Source organism: Pantherophis guttatus, chromosome 4 (genome assembly GCF_059756535.1).
Source record: "Pantherophis guttatus breed Tessera chromosome 4, ASM5975653v1, whole genome shotgun sequence".
Taxonomy (NCBI): Eukaryota; Metazoa; Chordata; class Lepidosauria; order Squamata; family Colubridae; genus Pantherophis; species Pantherophis guttatus.
In genome coordinates this window covers 62,939,191-62,950,810 of record NC_142066.1, presented here as the reverse complement: position 1 = coordinate 62,950,810, position 11,620 = coordinate 62,939,191, and the positions used below count along the sequence as shown (strand labels likewise).

The 11,620-nt window shown below is 33.2% G+C and overlaps 1 protein-coding gene across 2 annotated transcripts in view; it reads right to left on the bottom strand.

The window, feature by feature from the left end:
* Window positions 1-2,217: 2,217 nt before the first annotated feature.
* UBA6 (ubiquitin like modifier activating enzyme 6) overlaps window positions 2,218-11,620 on the bottom strand; it is an 87,207-nt gene continuing 77,804 nt past the window's right edge. For both annotated transcript variants that reach the window (XM_034416292.3, XM_034416293.3), the window contains exons 28-33: window positions 10,975-11,092; window positions 9,338-9,531; window positions 9,061-9,188; window positions 8,120-8,207; window positions 7,763-7,857; window positions 2,218-3,960 (exon numbers count right to left, since the gene is read on the bottom strand). In XM_034416292.3, the coding sequence (XP_034272183.1) occupies window positions 3,825-3,960; window positions 7,763-7,857; window positions 8,120-8,207; window positions 9,061-9,188; window positions 9,338-9,531; window positions 10,975-11,092 (759 nt within the window). In that variant the 3' untranslated portion in view covers window positions 2,218-3,824. The remainder of the gene's footprint in view (window positions 3,961-7,762; window positions 7,858-8,119; window positions 8,208-9,060; window positions 9,189-9,337; window positions 9,532-10,974; window positions 11,093-11,620) is intronic.

Here is an 11,620-nt window from a genome sequence, read left to right as displayed (position 1 = left end):
GAAAAAGCGTGTTTTATTTTAATGGGGATTTTTCTGTTTGTTTCCTGGGTGATTGTCTTTGGGAAATGTTTTTTATTTTAAGAGATTCCTAGGGTGGTGGGTTCTCTTTACAGGAATAAGCCAGCCTCAGTTCAATCCAATACTGAGACTATTAAGAGGTCCCTTTGTTTGATTTCTTTTTGTCTCAGGATACGAGTTCAAATAAGATAGAACTGATACAAAAAACCAGGTAGCTCTTTCCTTTATTAATATTCATTTGCCCTTTATATCTCTTAAGAAGCATTAACCAGAGTGTATTGGTTTCCTCAGATACTTTGGGAATACAGGTAGTCCTTGATTGATGACAATTGAGCCCAAAATCTCCATGCTAAGCATGAGTTATTAAGTTGGTTCTGCCCCATTTTAAGACCCATTTCCCCCCCAATTGTTAAATGACTCTTTGAGGTTATTAAGTGAATCATGCAGTTGTTAAAACAAATCTGGCTTCGTCCAGTAACTTTGCTTGTCAGAAGCCAGTTGGGAAGGTTACAAATGATGATCATATGATAGCACAACTGTTATAAATACATGCCAGTTGCCAAGCACCCAAATTTTGATCATGTGATCATGGGGACGCTGAAATGGTCACAAGTGTGAAAAACGGTCATAAGTTACTTTTTTCAGTACTGTGGTCTGGGGAACTTTGGTCACTAAATAAATGGATGTAAGTTGAAGACTACTTGTAGGATTGGGACTGTATAATTACATCATGAGGAGTAATGATGGAGACTTGAAATTGGAAACACTTGCAATATTATCACCTTATATACCATTTTTGGACATGGTCATGCTGTTTAACTCTTACCATGCAACAATTTCCTCACTGAAGCTTTTGGTGCCTGTCCTAACATTATGCAGTGAGACATTCACTTGGTTAACAGAATTAACAGTTCTCTGCTGTCTTAAGCATGGTGGAGAACATTGCTAGTGTTAATGTGTATGGACACATGGTATTTTTCTTTGCTCTAGGTAACAAAATATCTTGGAACAGTGTTGCTACAGAAGTATATTCCAAAAGAACTACAAACATACATCAAGAGGTAATCAATAGTGCCATGCTAGAGACCTCCATGACTTTATGATCAATAGATATTTACAGAAGTCATCGTCTTCTGGTAATGATAGTTCAAGTCTAAGTAGGATGCAGGAAACATAAATTATTCTGTTACTGCTACTATTCTAATGTAAACAGTACTGTGATGGAACACTAAACACTAGGCCCCTGATGACAATGGATGATTTTTATCTATTTCAATAAAATTACATGCCTGGTTCTCACTGTAAACCATCAATTATATTTTCATATTACAACATGTTCCAAAATACTGACAAAGTTATGCACATTTTGATGTTACCTTTTCAAATTATTTAATATGAAAGACAAAAAGCAGTTTTCATAACTGCTTATGCTATACATTTTATTTTGTATACACAAATAAAAATAATTTTTCAAAATGTATTGAAATCAATTCAGAAATAATGCAAACTATGGGAGGATAATATAATTATACATATTTTTCTTTTAAATTGATAGCCCTATTTAAGATTATCTGTGTGAGCAAAATAACCTTCAAGATTGATTAAGTAGCTGCACCACAGGCATGGAGATTTTTGTGTTGATGATGGCCCTTTTTTGTATTTTTCTATAAAGTAACATCTGCAAGAAAGACTTGCAAGGAAAGAGCCCTCAATTTCAAGCTGGCTGATGTATGACATCAAATGCAGTTTTGCATATGCAAATACAGTCTTGTTGCTACTTCTGATTGCTAATTAGTAACCCCAAAGAAAAATAGAAAGAGAGCACAAGACATAATCACATCCAGATTGTTAAATAAAACACAAAATTAAATTGTTTAATACATTTCTTACTATAACTTCATGCATGAAATCTTGTTTTGCTGCCTCCTAATTTTTAAATCTTTCTGAGTACATAGTAATTTTCTTTCTCCGAAACTATTTCTAAAAAACTTAAAAACATCAAGTATTTATTTGGCAAAATACAATTTAAAAACTGAAGAGTTTTATATGTTAAGAGTAACTCCCAAATGTTGGAGTAAGTTTGCTATGGATTCAGCTCACAGAATAATTAATGTTTGGTGCGTGAAGTGTCTACTGAAACAAGGAACAAGTCGCTATCATAATCTACACAATGACGATAAAGGCAGTGGTGGAACAATATATAATGGGCAACAATTTATTCAGGCTACATACATAAAACAAAAATGAATTATGCTTCTGTAACACTACTTTTTCATACAAAGCCAAACCTGGGTTTTTTGTTTTTTTTATTGTGGGTGCTGTCCAGATGTGAAGATTTCAATTCCCTGAATTTCCTACCTAATATGAGTATTGCTGAGGTTTTCAGGGGTTGAAAAACACATTCTGGAAGCTACCTTGGTTGCAGAGTACTGAACTTAATTTTTCTTGTCCTCTGCTAATAAGCTTAATGTTTAACTTTACATGTCTAAACTGCTTGCAATCAGACTCATTATAGCTGAAACATGCTTATATCCAAATACTTTACAGAATCACCACATTAAAAAGTGGCCAAAGGAGATAATCACTTACATTTGTAGTATGTTTAAGCCTATTGATTTTCATCTTAAGCATTGCAAGTTCCATGTTAAGTGATAGCAACAATATAAAACTTTCAAACCTAGGGGACTTACGTAAAAATAATAAACTCCTTGGCCAGAGATTGCAATAAAACAGTTCAACAACTGGATATATTAAATCTGAATCACTTCTAATTATATAACAGTGGGTTGCTGCTTGTGAGTCCAACCACAAAACATGGTTTAGCAAGGCTTACTTTTTTTGCACTAAAAGTGTACTTTTCTATCAATTATCCCGTTAAGTGTTTTTTCCTAACCAAGCTCAGTAGTTCAATAATAATAATAATAATATACTAAAAGTTAGAGTCTGTAGGAAAGAAATCAATGAATAGGTGGTACGCATTTATATGTCCCTTTTATTATTATGAAAGAGTGAACCCCACTTTCTTTGTTTAGGACCGGGTGAGGTTTAAAACAAGTGCCCAGTAATGGATAATGCGACTATCAGCTAAATTCAAATTTCAAAATTCTCTAAAATATAATATATTTCCATTAAAAGCATGTTAATTGTCTTTTCAATTAGGATCAAATCAGTCTTTTTTATACATAGTTCTTTACAACAATATGTAAAGAACATATCAAAATCAAATGTTTAGGAAATAAATACAAATTATCTGCAATTTTTCACATAATGTTCCTTTGGATGTTCTACTTCCGGTGTAAGTATAAAGTAAACCAACATTACCACTTTAGTTTTTCCTATCTATAACTTATCCTATTTTATATAAAAAATTGCATTTTATACAACGAAAACAGGATCAATATGCAATGGAACATTATAGGATAGATGGGTTCAGGATTACGATGCAGTGGCGAAAAACAGCAGGAAAAAAAATCATTTGGAACGTGGTACAGTTTCTCCAGTCTTGATTGCCACCTCACATAATATTCAGCTCCTGTTTTCAGTGCAGATTTTGTAATCGCCTTTCAGATCTTTTTGAAGATAGTAATAAGTTATTTTTTTCCACAAAAAACAGCAATATTTTCCAGCAAGCTTCAAATTTCCTTACAATGTTACAAGTTATTTTGCTGTAGGACTTCTCAGAAGAACTCACCATCTTCCACTGTTCAATTCTGAATTAAGGCTTTATATATAGTACCATTTATAAAAAGGAGATGATGCCACGCCCAATTCTTATGACCTACTAAGTTGTAAACAGTAGACCTGTCTCAGTTATTTTCATGGGCAAAATAATATCTAACTGGTGGTCCTGGCAAGTCTTCTTCACCATCTATTTCAGGAGCAAATGATACTGTGAGGTCCACATATTTCTTATTCACCACTGGTTTCACAAGTTTTTGCATCCTACGAGATATGATTGAAAAGTTAAAAAGTAACAAATTTATCACAAGCAAGTTTCTTGAAGAATGAGAAGACTAATTCAAGACATAATTTCTACAGATTAATATGGACCTTTTAAGGACATATGGTAATCAGAATCAATCTGAAATGTGTTAATAAAAACATGCTATGATTGTACAATAGTTAGGGGGCATTCTTAATCTTTTCTATCAACCTTTGTTTACTGACTTCTCTGAAGTAGGGATTCTAACTTTCCAGAATAATTTTGCTTTTTGATAAGAAAAGGTAATTTCAAATAGTCATCAACTTGCAACCATTAGTTTAGTGACAGTTTAAAGTTACAATGGCACTGAAGAAAGTGACTTATGACCATTTCTCACATTTACAACTGTTGCAGAATCTCAGTGGTCATGTGATCAAAATTTGGACACTTAGCAACTAGCATGTATTTATAACAGTTACACTGTCCCAGGGTCATCTGATCACAAGCAAAGTCAATGAGAAAGATTCACTTAACAACTGTTACTAATTTAACAACTCAGTGATTCCACTTGCTATGTATTTCAACTCCTGACACAATGATATGATTTAGGATGTGTGAGATGAGCATAAAAGATAACTTCAAACTCTACCTTCTAGTCCTTTAATGTCCCCTGCCCTTATTTCCTTTGTCAGGCCCTTGTAAGTACTAGTTCTTTTTTCATATTTTCTCTCTGTCCTAAAGACTCTTAGCATCTTACACAGATTATTAAACAACATTCAAGTATAACATCCACAAAAACATTTTTAAAAAATCCAAAAACAAAACCACAAACTATAAAATAGAAAGTAAAGACAACATAAAAAACTACAAGGTTATAATCTAAGTAGTTTGAGTAAACAAGAAAGTGTTTTCTATCTAGGATCTGATCCATAATTTTATATTTATTTATATTTTGTGTTTCTAGAACTCCCATATCTATGATTACTTCTTTCCTACTTTTAAAGAAATTAAATTCCAAATGGATACTGATCAAAGTTATAATGGCTCTCAAAAAATTGTCTTATAACCATTTCACACGTGACACTTGGTCACTGACTCATATTTATGACAGTTGCAGTGTCCCAAGGCCATGTGATTTTGCAATCTTCTGACAAGTAAAATCAATGGGGAAGCCAAATTCACTTAACAACTGTGTTACTAACTTAACAACTGCAGGAATTCATTTAACAACTGTGGCAAGAAAAATTGTACAATGGGACAAAACTCAATTAACAATTGTCCCACTTAGCAACAAAAATTTTGGGCTCAATTATGATAAGTTGAGTAACTACCTGTACTTTGCTATATAGAAGAAAAGCACCTGCTCTATTTTAGAAATAAACATATCTTCAAAAACAGTTATCAATCCAGCCTTATATAAAACAGAATTCCTCTCTCCACTCACATCTTAAATATAGCATAAAAGAAAATTTGAGTGTCTATGCAATGTGTCACATTATTTTCCAGTTACAACATAAGATGCTGACAGAATACAGCCCTGTGGTAGAACAATAATTTTATATGTCCCAGTAATACTAAACCCATGTTCTCTGCTTAACAATGTGCATTCATTCACTAAACAGTCTTATCATAAAAAGCTAAAAGTGCAGTATTTGTTTTTACGGTGGAAGACATATTTAAAGGTGATATGCATCTGAAACTGAGATTTCTAGAATAGTAGTCCTGACAGCAATTTGGGAAAAGGTAGAAGTTGCCAACTGAAGACAGCTTGGCAAAAGTGGAGCTGACATTCACAGATAATCATTGGACCCTCTCTTTATAAGGAAGCGATATGAGATCTCCATATGTGCTTCGGATGGCTGTTCCAACAAGGAGACTGCAGGACAGCTTGGTATCGAAAGTTGATTTACAATTGACAGGCCAAAATAATTATTTAGAAAACAATGTTTCACTGGACTTACAAAAGTAACTGGCTGAGGTTTTAAAATTTAAAAGGAATGATAAGCTAAGAGAGTGACCTAGATAATTATTTTCCTACTGGATTTACAAAAGGTTTGTTAAAACCTTTTAGAACTCTATACAATGGGACAAAGAAAAATTAAGAAGAATTCAATATTTGAATAAAGTAAAGCTGTAAAAGGAAGGAACATAAAGTTTGTGAATTTGATAAAGGTGAAAATAAGATATATTGTTACTTCTGGATAACATTTTTGTACCTTCCCCTAATGCCAGGTTTGAAAAGATTATGTTTTATGGATTTGTTTATTTATAAGTGATAGGATACGGAATAAGGAGGAAAATGATTGCAAATTTAGAGAGGGTGAAGAGTTATTAAATTTGTTTATATTTGTTGTGAATAAAGTTGAAAATCATGCATTTATATATTTGTTTTCCTTTTCTTTACTATATTATTTTATCTTTTTCTTTTTTCTTTCATTTCCTTGCATTTTCACTCCTGTTTATTTTAATTTCTGTTTAATTTGTATTAATTTAATTATTATAATCCAAATTGTTAATTAAAAATTACATACAAACAATAATAAAGTCAATTAATACTGAATCTTTCTCATTCTGATCCAGAAAAAAAAAATCCTCCTGAAAGAATTCAGAAAATGAATGTTCTTCCAGGTAAGTAGAACAGTGTACTAATGGAAACCTTGCCCTGGAGACTTACAGGTAGTCCTTGACTTACAACAGTTTATTTAGTGACCATTTGAAATTATAATGGCTTTGAAAAAAGTTATTTACGCCCATTTTTCACGCTTATGGCTTTTGCAGCATCCCGATGGTTACGTAATCAAAATTCAGACACTTGACATCCGATTCATATTTTTGAAGGTTGCAGTGGCTCTGCGTCATGTGATCCTCTTTTGCGATCTTCTGACAAGCAAAGTCAATGGGGAAGCCAGATTCACTTAACAGCCATGTTACTAACTTAACAACTGGAATGATTCAATTTAACAACTGTGGCAAGAAAGGTTGTAAAACAGGGCAAAACTCACTTAACAACTGTCTCACTTAGCAACAAAATTTTGGGCTCAATTGTGATTGTAAATCAAGGACTACCTATAAAGAATCAGCCAAGTGAACTCAAAGCAGACAGGATAAAACAGTTGTATGAGTATTTAAGGGATGTACCTTGTACAACAAAATTAAAAACAAAATTCTCCTCACCCTGCTACTAATCATGCTTTACTGATTTAATGGAAATGAAAAGCACTACATTTCCATGTCACTTCAGCATCTCTAGAAACTTAAACATATGTGGTGATTAAGTCTAACAAATAGACTTTATGTAAATTAGGGTTGGAAATCAGCTATCTTTACAGATAATCAAATAGCATTCTCACCATAATGAATGTACTGAACTTCTGAAAACATAAATTATGTATCATTTATGAATTATCCCAACAATTCTTGAAAAAAATAATCATAGAATCTGAAAACAGTCTGGAACTTTTTTCTTCTCACAAAGAACATAGCAGTTAAGCTCCAGAACTTCTTCAGATGTTTTTTTTTTCCTAAGATAACTTTTTTCCCACCCATTCAAAGAAAGGAAATGAAAACCAGACTATATCAAATCTTATAAAGTTCTAATGTTTGATGCTAAGCAATGTTGGAACTAGAAGAAGGCTAACTTCTCTTAACATTTAAGAGGAGTAACCCAAACAACAAAAAATGCTATTGTTCCCTAGATGATACACAGCATACCAATCTGTTTAAAAAAAAGAAATCTGCCAACATAACCAGAGTAAAACAGAATTTTTTGGTAGAAACTCAAAGTCCCCATTAATTTTTGAGTTATGCCCAGTTAACACTTACGTCAGCTTTAATCGTTTAACGTGGCCAGGCATTACAGGTACATACAACATTTTGACTCCCTGGACAACCATGATTGGTTCAATTCCATATTTTTCCTGTAACACACACATTTTAAAAAATTCAACTGTATCACATAGAAAATTGAGCAGAAACAAAGGAAAAAAATGCAATTCAGTGTGATCATTTTTATCTATTTTATATAATCTTTACTTCTTTAGTAAACACATATTATAAAACAAAAACTTCAGCTGATGGTAGCTAATAACTTAAATGGCAGTAAAGCTTTTAATGAAATCTATCAGAACATTAACAGGTCTCCCAATTATTTCTGCTATATATTTTATTTAAAAACCTTACTTTGACAGTATTTATGAAGTCCAACAGTGTGAAATCATCTTTCCCATGAATAGTCCATCTATCCCAGATTGTGAAAGATATTCCATTTCTGTTACAAAATAAGAATGAAACCCATTTTTGTAAATCCCTAAAATAGTGCTGGGGAATAAGAAATTGCCAAACTGATGTTACAGTAGAGCTTTAAAGTTGCACAGGAAAGAAAAAAAATGGTTTCATTTGTTGAATATTGATAGCAAGTTTGAGAAGCCAAAGTCATATTGAATTAGCCCACCAGAGCCATTGACTAGATGGGCAGCTATGGTAGGTAGCTAGGTAGATGGGTGGGTAGTTAGGTAGGTGGAGAGAGACAGAGACAGACGGAGAGTATTAGATTTATTAGTATTAGTAATAGAAACAGAATATGACAACTCTCTCACTTTAACTTCACATGAATAGAGAGGAGCCTGTTTCAGGCATTTTTGTAAATTAATGAATTCTTGGAATAAACTTCTAAACCACACTTCTCTGATAGTTGGTTTGGTAATGGATCTTTCCACTGTCTATCAAGGACATCCCCCATGCCTCCTACTTTGGGATTGTTACCCATTTCTTTTAATCCAAATTTTCATCATGACCTGCAGTGTAACACTATGAACACTTAGAGCTTTGTTCCATATGAAATACAGAATGTTTGGAATGTTTAGAGTTCTATCCTATCAGAACACAACTTGGTGGGAATGTTCCAATGGGATATTTTAGGAAATGCTGTTTTTTTCCCCAAAATTAGAACAAAATATTGTTGTATACTCTTTGTATTTCCTGTCTGGCAGGAGGTGATATTCTAAAAAATTAACTTTGCTGATAAACTTTTTTTCAGTTGCATAATAATATTTAATATATACAGAGATTTCATTGAAAAATTGCATATTCAAAATATATCCTCTTTTAATATCTTAATTTACCTTATTTCTGTTTTTCTAACTGCAGCTGTTTCTGTAAAGACAATTATTGGAATGGCCAAGTTGAAAAAACAGTTCTTATATGCTTGAAATGGGCAGACACCCACTACTTTGATCAATTCCAAAGCAACCTAGAGAACAAAAAGGAATAAAAAACCACAAAAAACTGACATATTTCATCTAAAATACAACTAAAATAACATTGGATGTGTACAACATACATAAATGAACTACAAACCTGTGTATTTTTGTATCTGAATAAAAATGCAGTCTTACTCACCAAGCCAGATACAGCTGCTGTAGAAGTTGCAATAGCAGGGATAATTTTTCCAGCTATACGTTTTGTTTTCAATCTATCTGCAGGTTCAATGTTATACATTTTGGCACGCAAATTGGAAGCTGCTGTAATAAAGTCTATGTGGCCATTACTGTCATCATCCTTTTCAAAGTTAAGTTCCTTCACCTGCAAGTCACCTAATCAGAAACCAAATTTCTTTATTAATTCATAATTATTTTAAATATTTATTTTAATTTTCCTTAAGGAAAATTTTGTTTATATTAATATATCTAAAAAGCCATAAAATAGGAAATTATTAGAAATATTAATCAGCTGCAGAAACCTCCTTCTGGAATAAGGAGACAATTTAATAGCAAAAAGGAATAGATTGGAAATAACCATATTTTAAAAACAGTGTACTTATAGAAAGAAGAACTCCATAAACAAGAGACAACATCTATTTTTCTATACAGATCCACTTTTTCATTAATGAAGAATAGTTAAAAACTTAGTATTCTGAAGTCTTACAAAAAGCAAAAATGTGCATTTAACAAAACATAATATAGTCATAAAAATTTAGCTTACTTAGCTATTGAAAAACAGTTTACAATTTGAAAGAGTACTGTTTCAATTTTCTTAAAAAGTGTGTCATTCAGATTTCATGACTGCAAAAACTGTATGCAGTAGTATGTGCTTGTAAATGTTTAAGAACCAGTTTTGCCAGCTCCATTGGTGCCATCACACTAAGCCATTAGCCACAATAAAACTTACTAGTGTGCTAGTCATTGTACCTGAGCCCTCTACCAGTTGGCAAAATTACCACAGTTTTATAAATCAGCTCTTGTGACCAGGGGTAGAATTCAAAAAATTTAGCAACTGGTTCTCTGCCCGGTTGCTGGATGGGGGTGGCCATGGTGGGCATGGCCTATTCAGCCTCCATGGAGACTCCTAGGAGAGGTGGGGTGGGTGGGGCCAGCCAGTGCTTGCAACTACCGGTTTGGCAAACTAGATGTAAAATTAGCATCTGGTCGCCCGAACCAGTCCAAATCGGCTGAATCCCACACCTCCTTGATAGCCAGTACGAGCTGTCTCCAGCACATCACTGCCTGTGCTTCATTCTTGAGGCAGCCATATTTGGACAAAAGCATATAATAAAACATTCTATATAGCAATACGATTAATTGATCAATCAATAAAAGCAAATCTATTTGGAGTGCCTTAAAAATCTTGAAAGAGCTTAACCAGACTACTAATCAATGCTGATTTTATGGAAAACAGAAAAGTCTTTCACCTGTCTTTCACAGTACTAATAATTAACTTTCAAGTACTAAAGATGTGCTAGGTTTCTTAGTGAGAGCTTGCCCTCCAGTAAATTATTGAAAGAAGCCAAATTGTGTGCCATATCTGAAGTCAAATCCCCTCTGATCTGGCATTCAAACATCATATAAAATCCCCTTTTCTGAAAATCTTTTGCTCTCTCTTTTCCTATCCATTGTGGCTCTTACTTTTTTCTATATATTTATCAATTGTTTTGATGTATCGATGTAAATTTTATATAACTGTTTTTAATGTATGCATATATAGAGTGGATCAATCTGATTAAAAGTCAGTTTTCTATATTTCTAATAATGGATACTAACTTTTTGTAGCTTTGTTGGCCAAGATGGCACTCTCCAATTGAAGAAGAGCATTTCTTTCATCCTCACTGCTTACAGGAATAGGATCTGGTTTCCGTACTGCTTCATCTGTTTGTACAACCTATAAACATTAACAATAAATAGTACAACAAATTTAAATTGAGAAAAAGATTACTGCTTATTATAAAATATAAAAATAAAGCATCAGGGAAAATACTATTTTTCATTGCAATACAATTTAAATTTACACATTTTGGGATTGACACCAAACACACTTAGACTGGGAAGATAAGTATAAAAGCAGCAGACTGGTAGATTATGCCTAAAAATCAAGTACCAAAATTATGACTCAAGCTTTAGGGTAGACTTGGATATATGGTAATTCTCTACTTATGACCTTAATGGAGCCTGCAAATGGAGTGAGAGATCTACCTGCTGAAAAAGAGGGCAGACACCTCCACTCCATGTGAAGAATCAGTGTTTACTCAGCTTCTTGGAGAACAAAATACTGCTTGCCAAAGGGGTAGAATCTCACCTTCAGGCAGTAATTTGCTCTCAGTGAAGCTGAATGAAGAAGTCCTTTCATGAGGGATCTTTTTCATCAAGCCTCTCCGAGAGCAAAATGCTGCTTGCCAGAGAGATCTTCAGG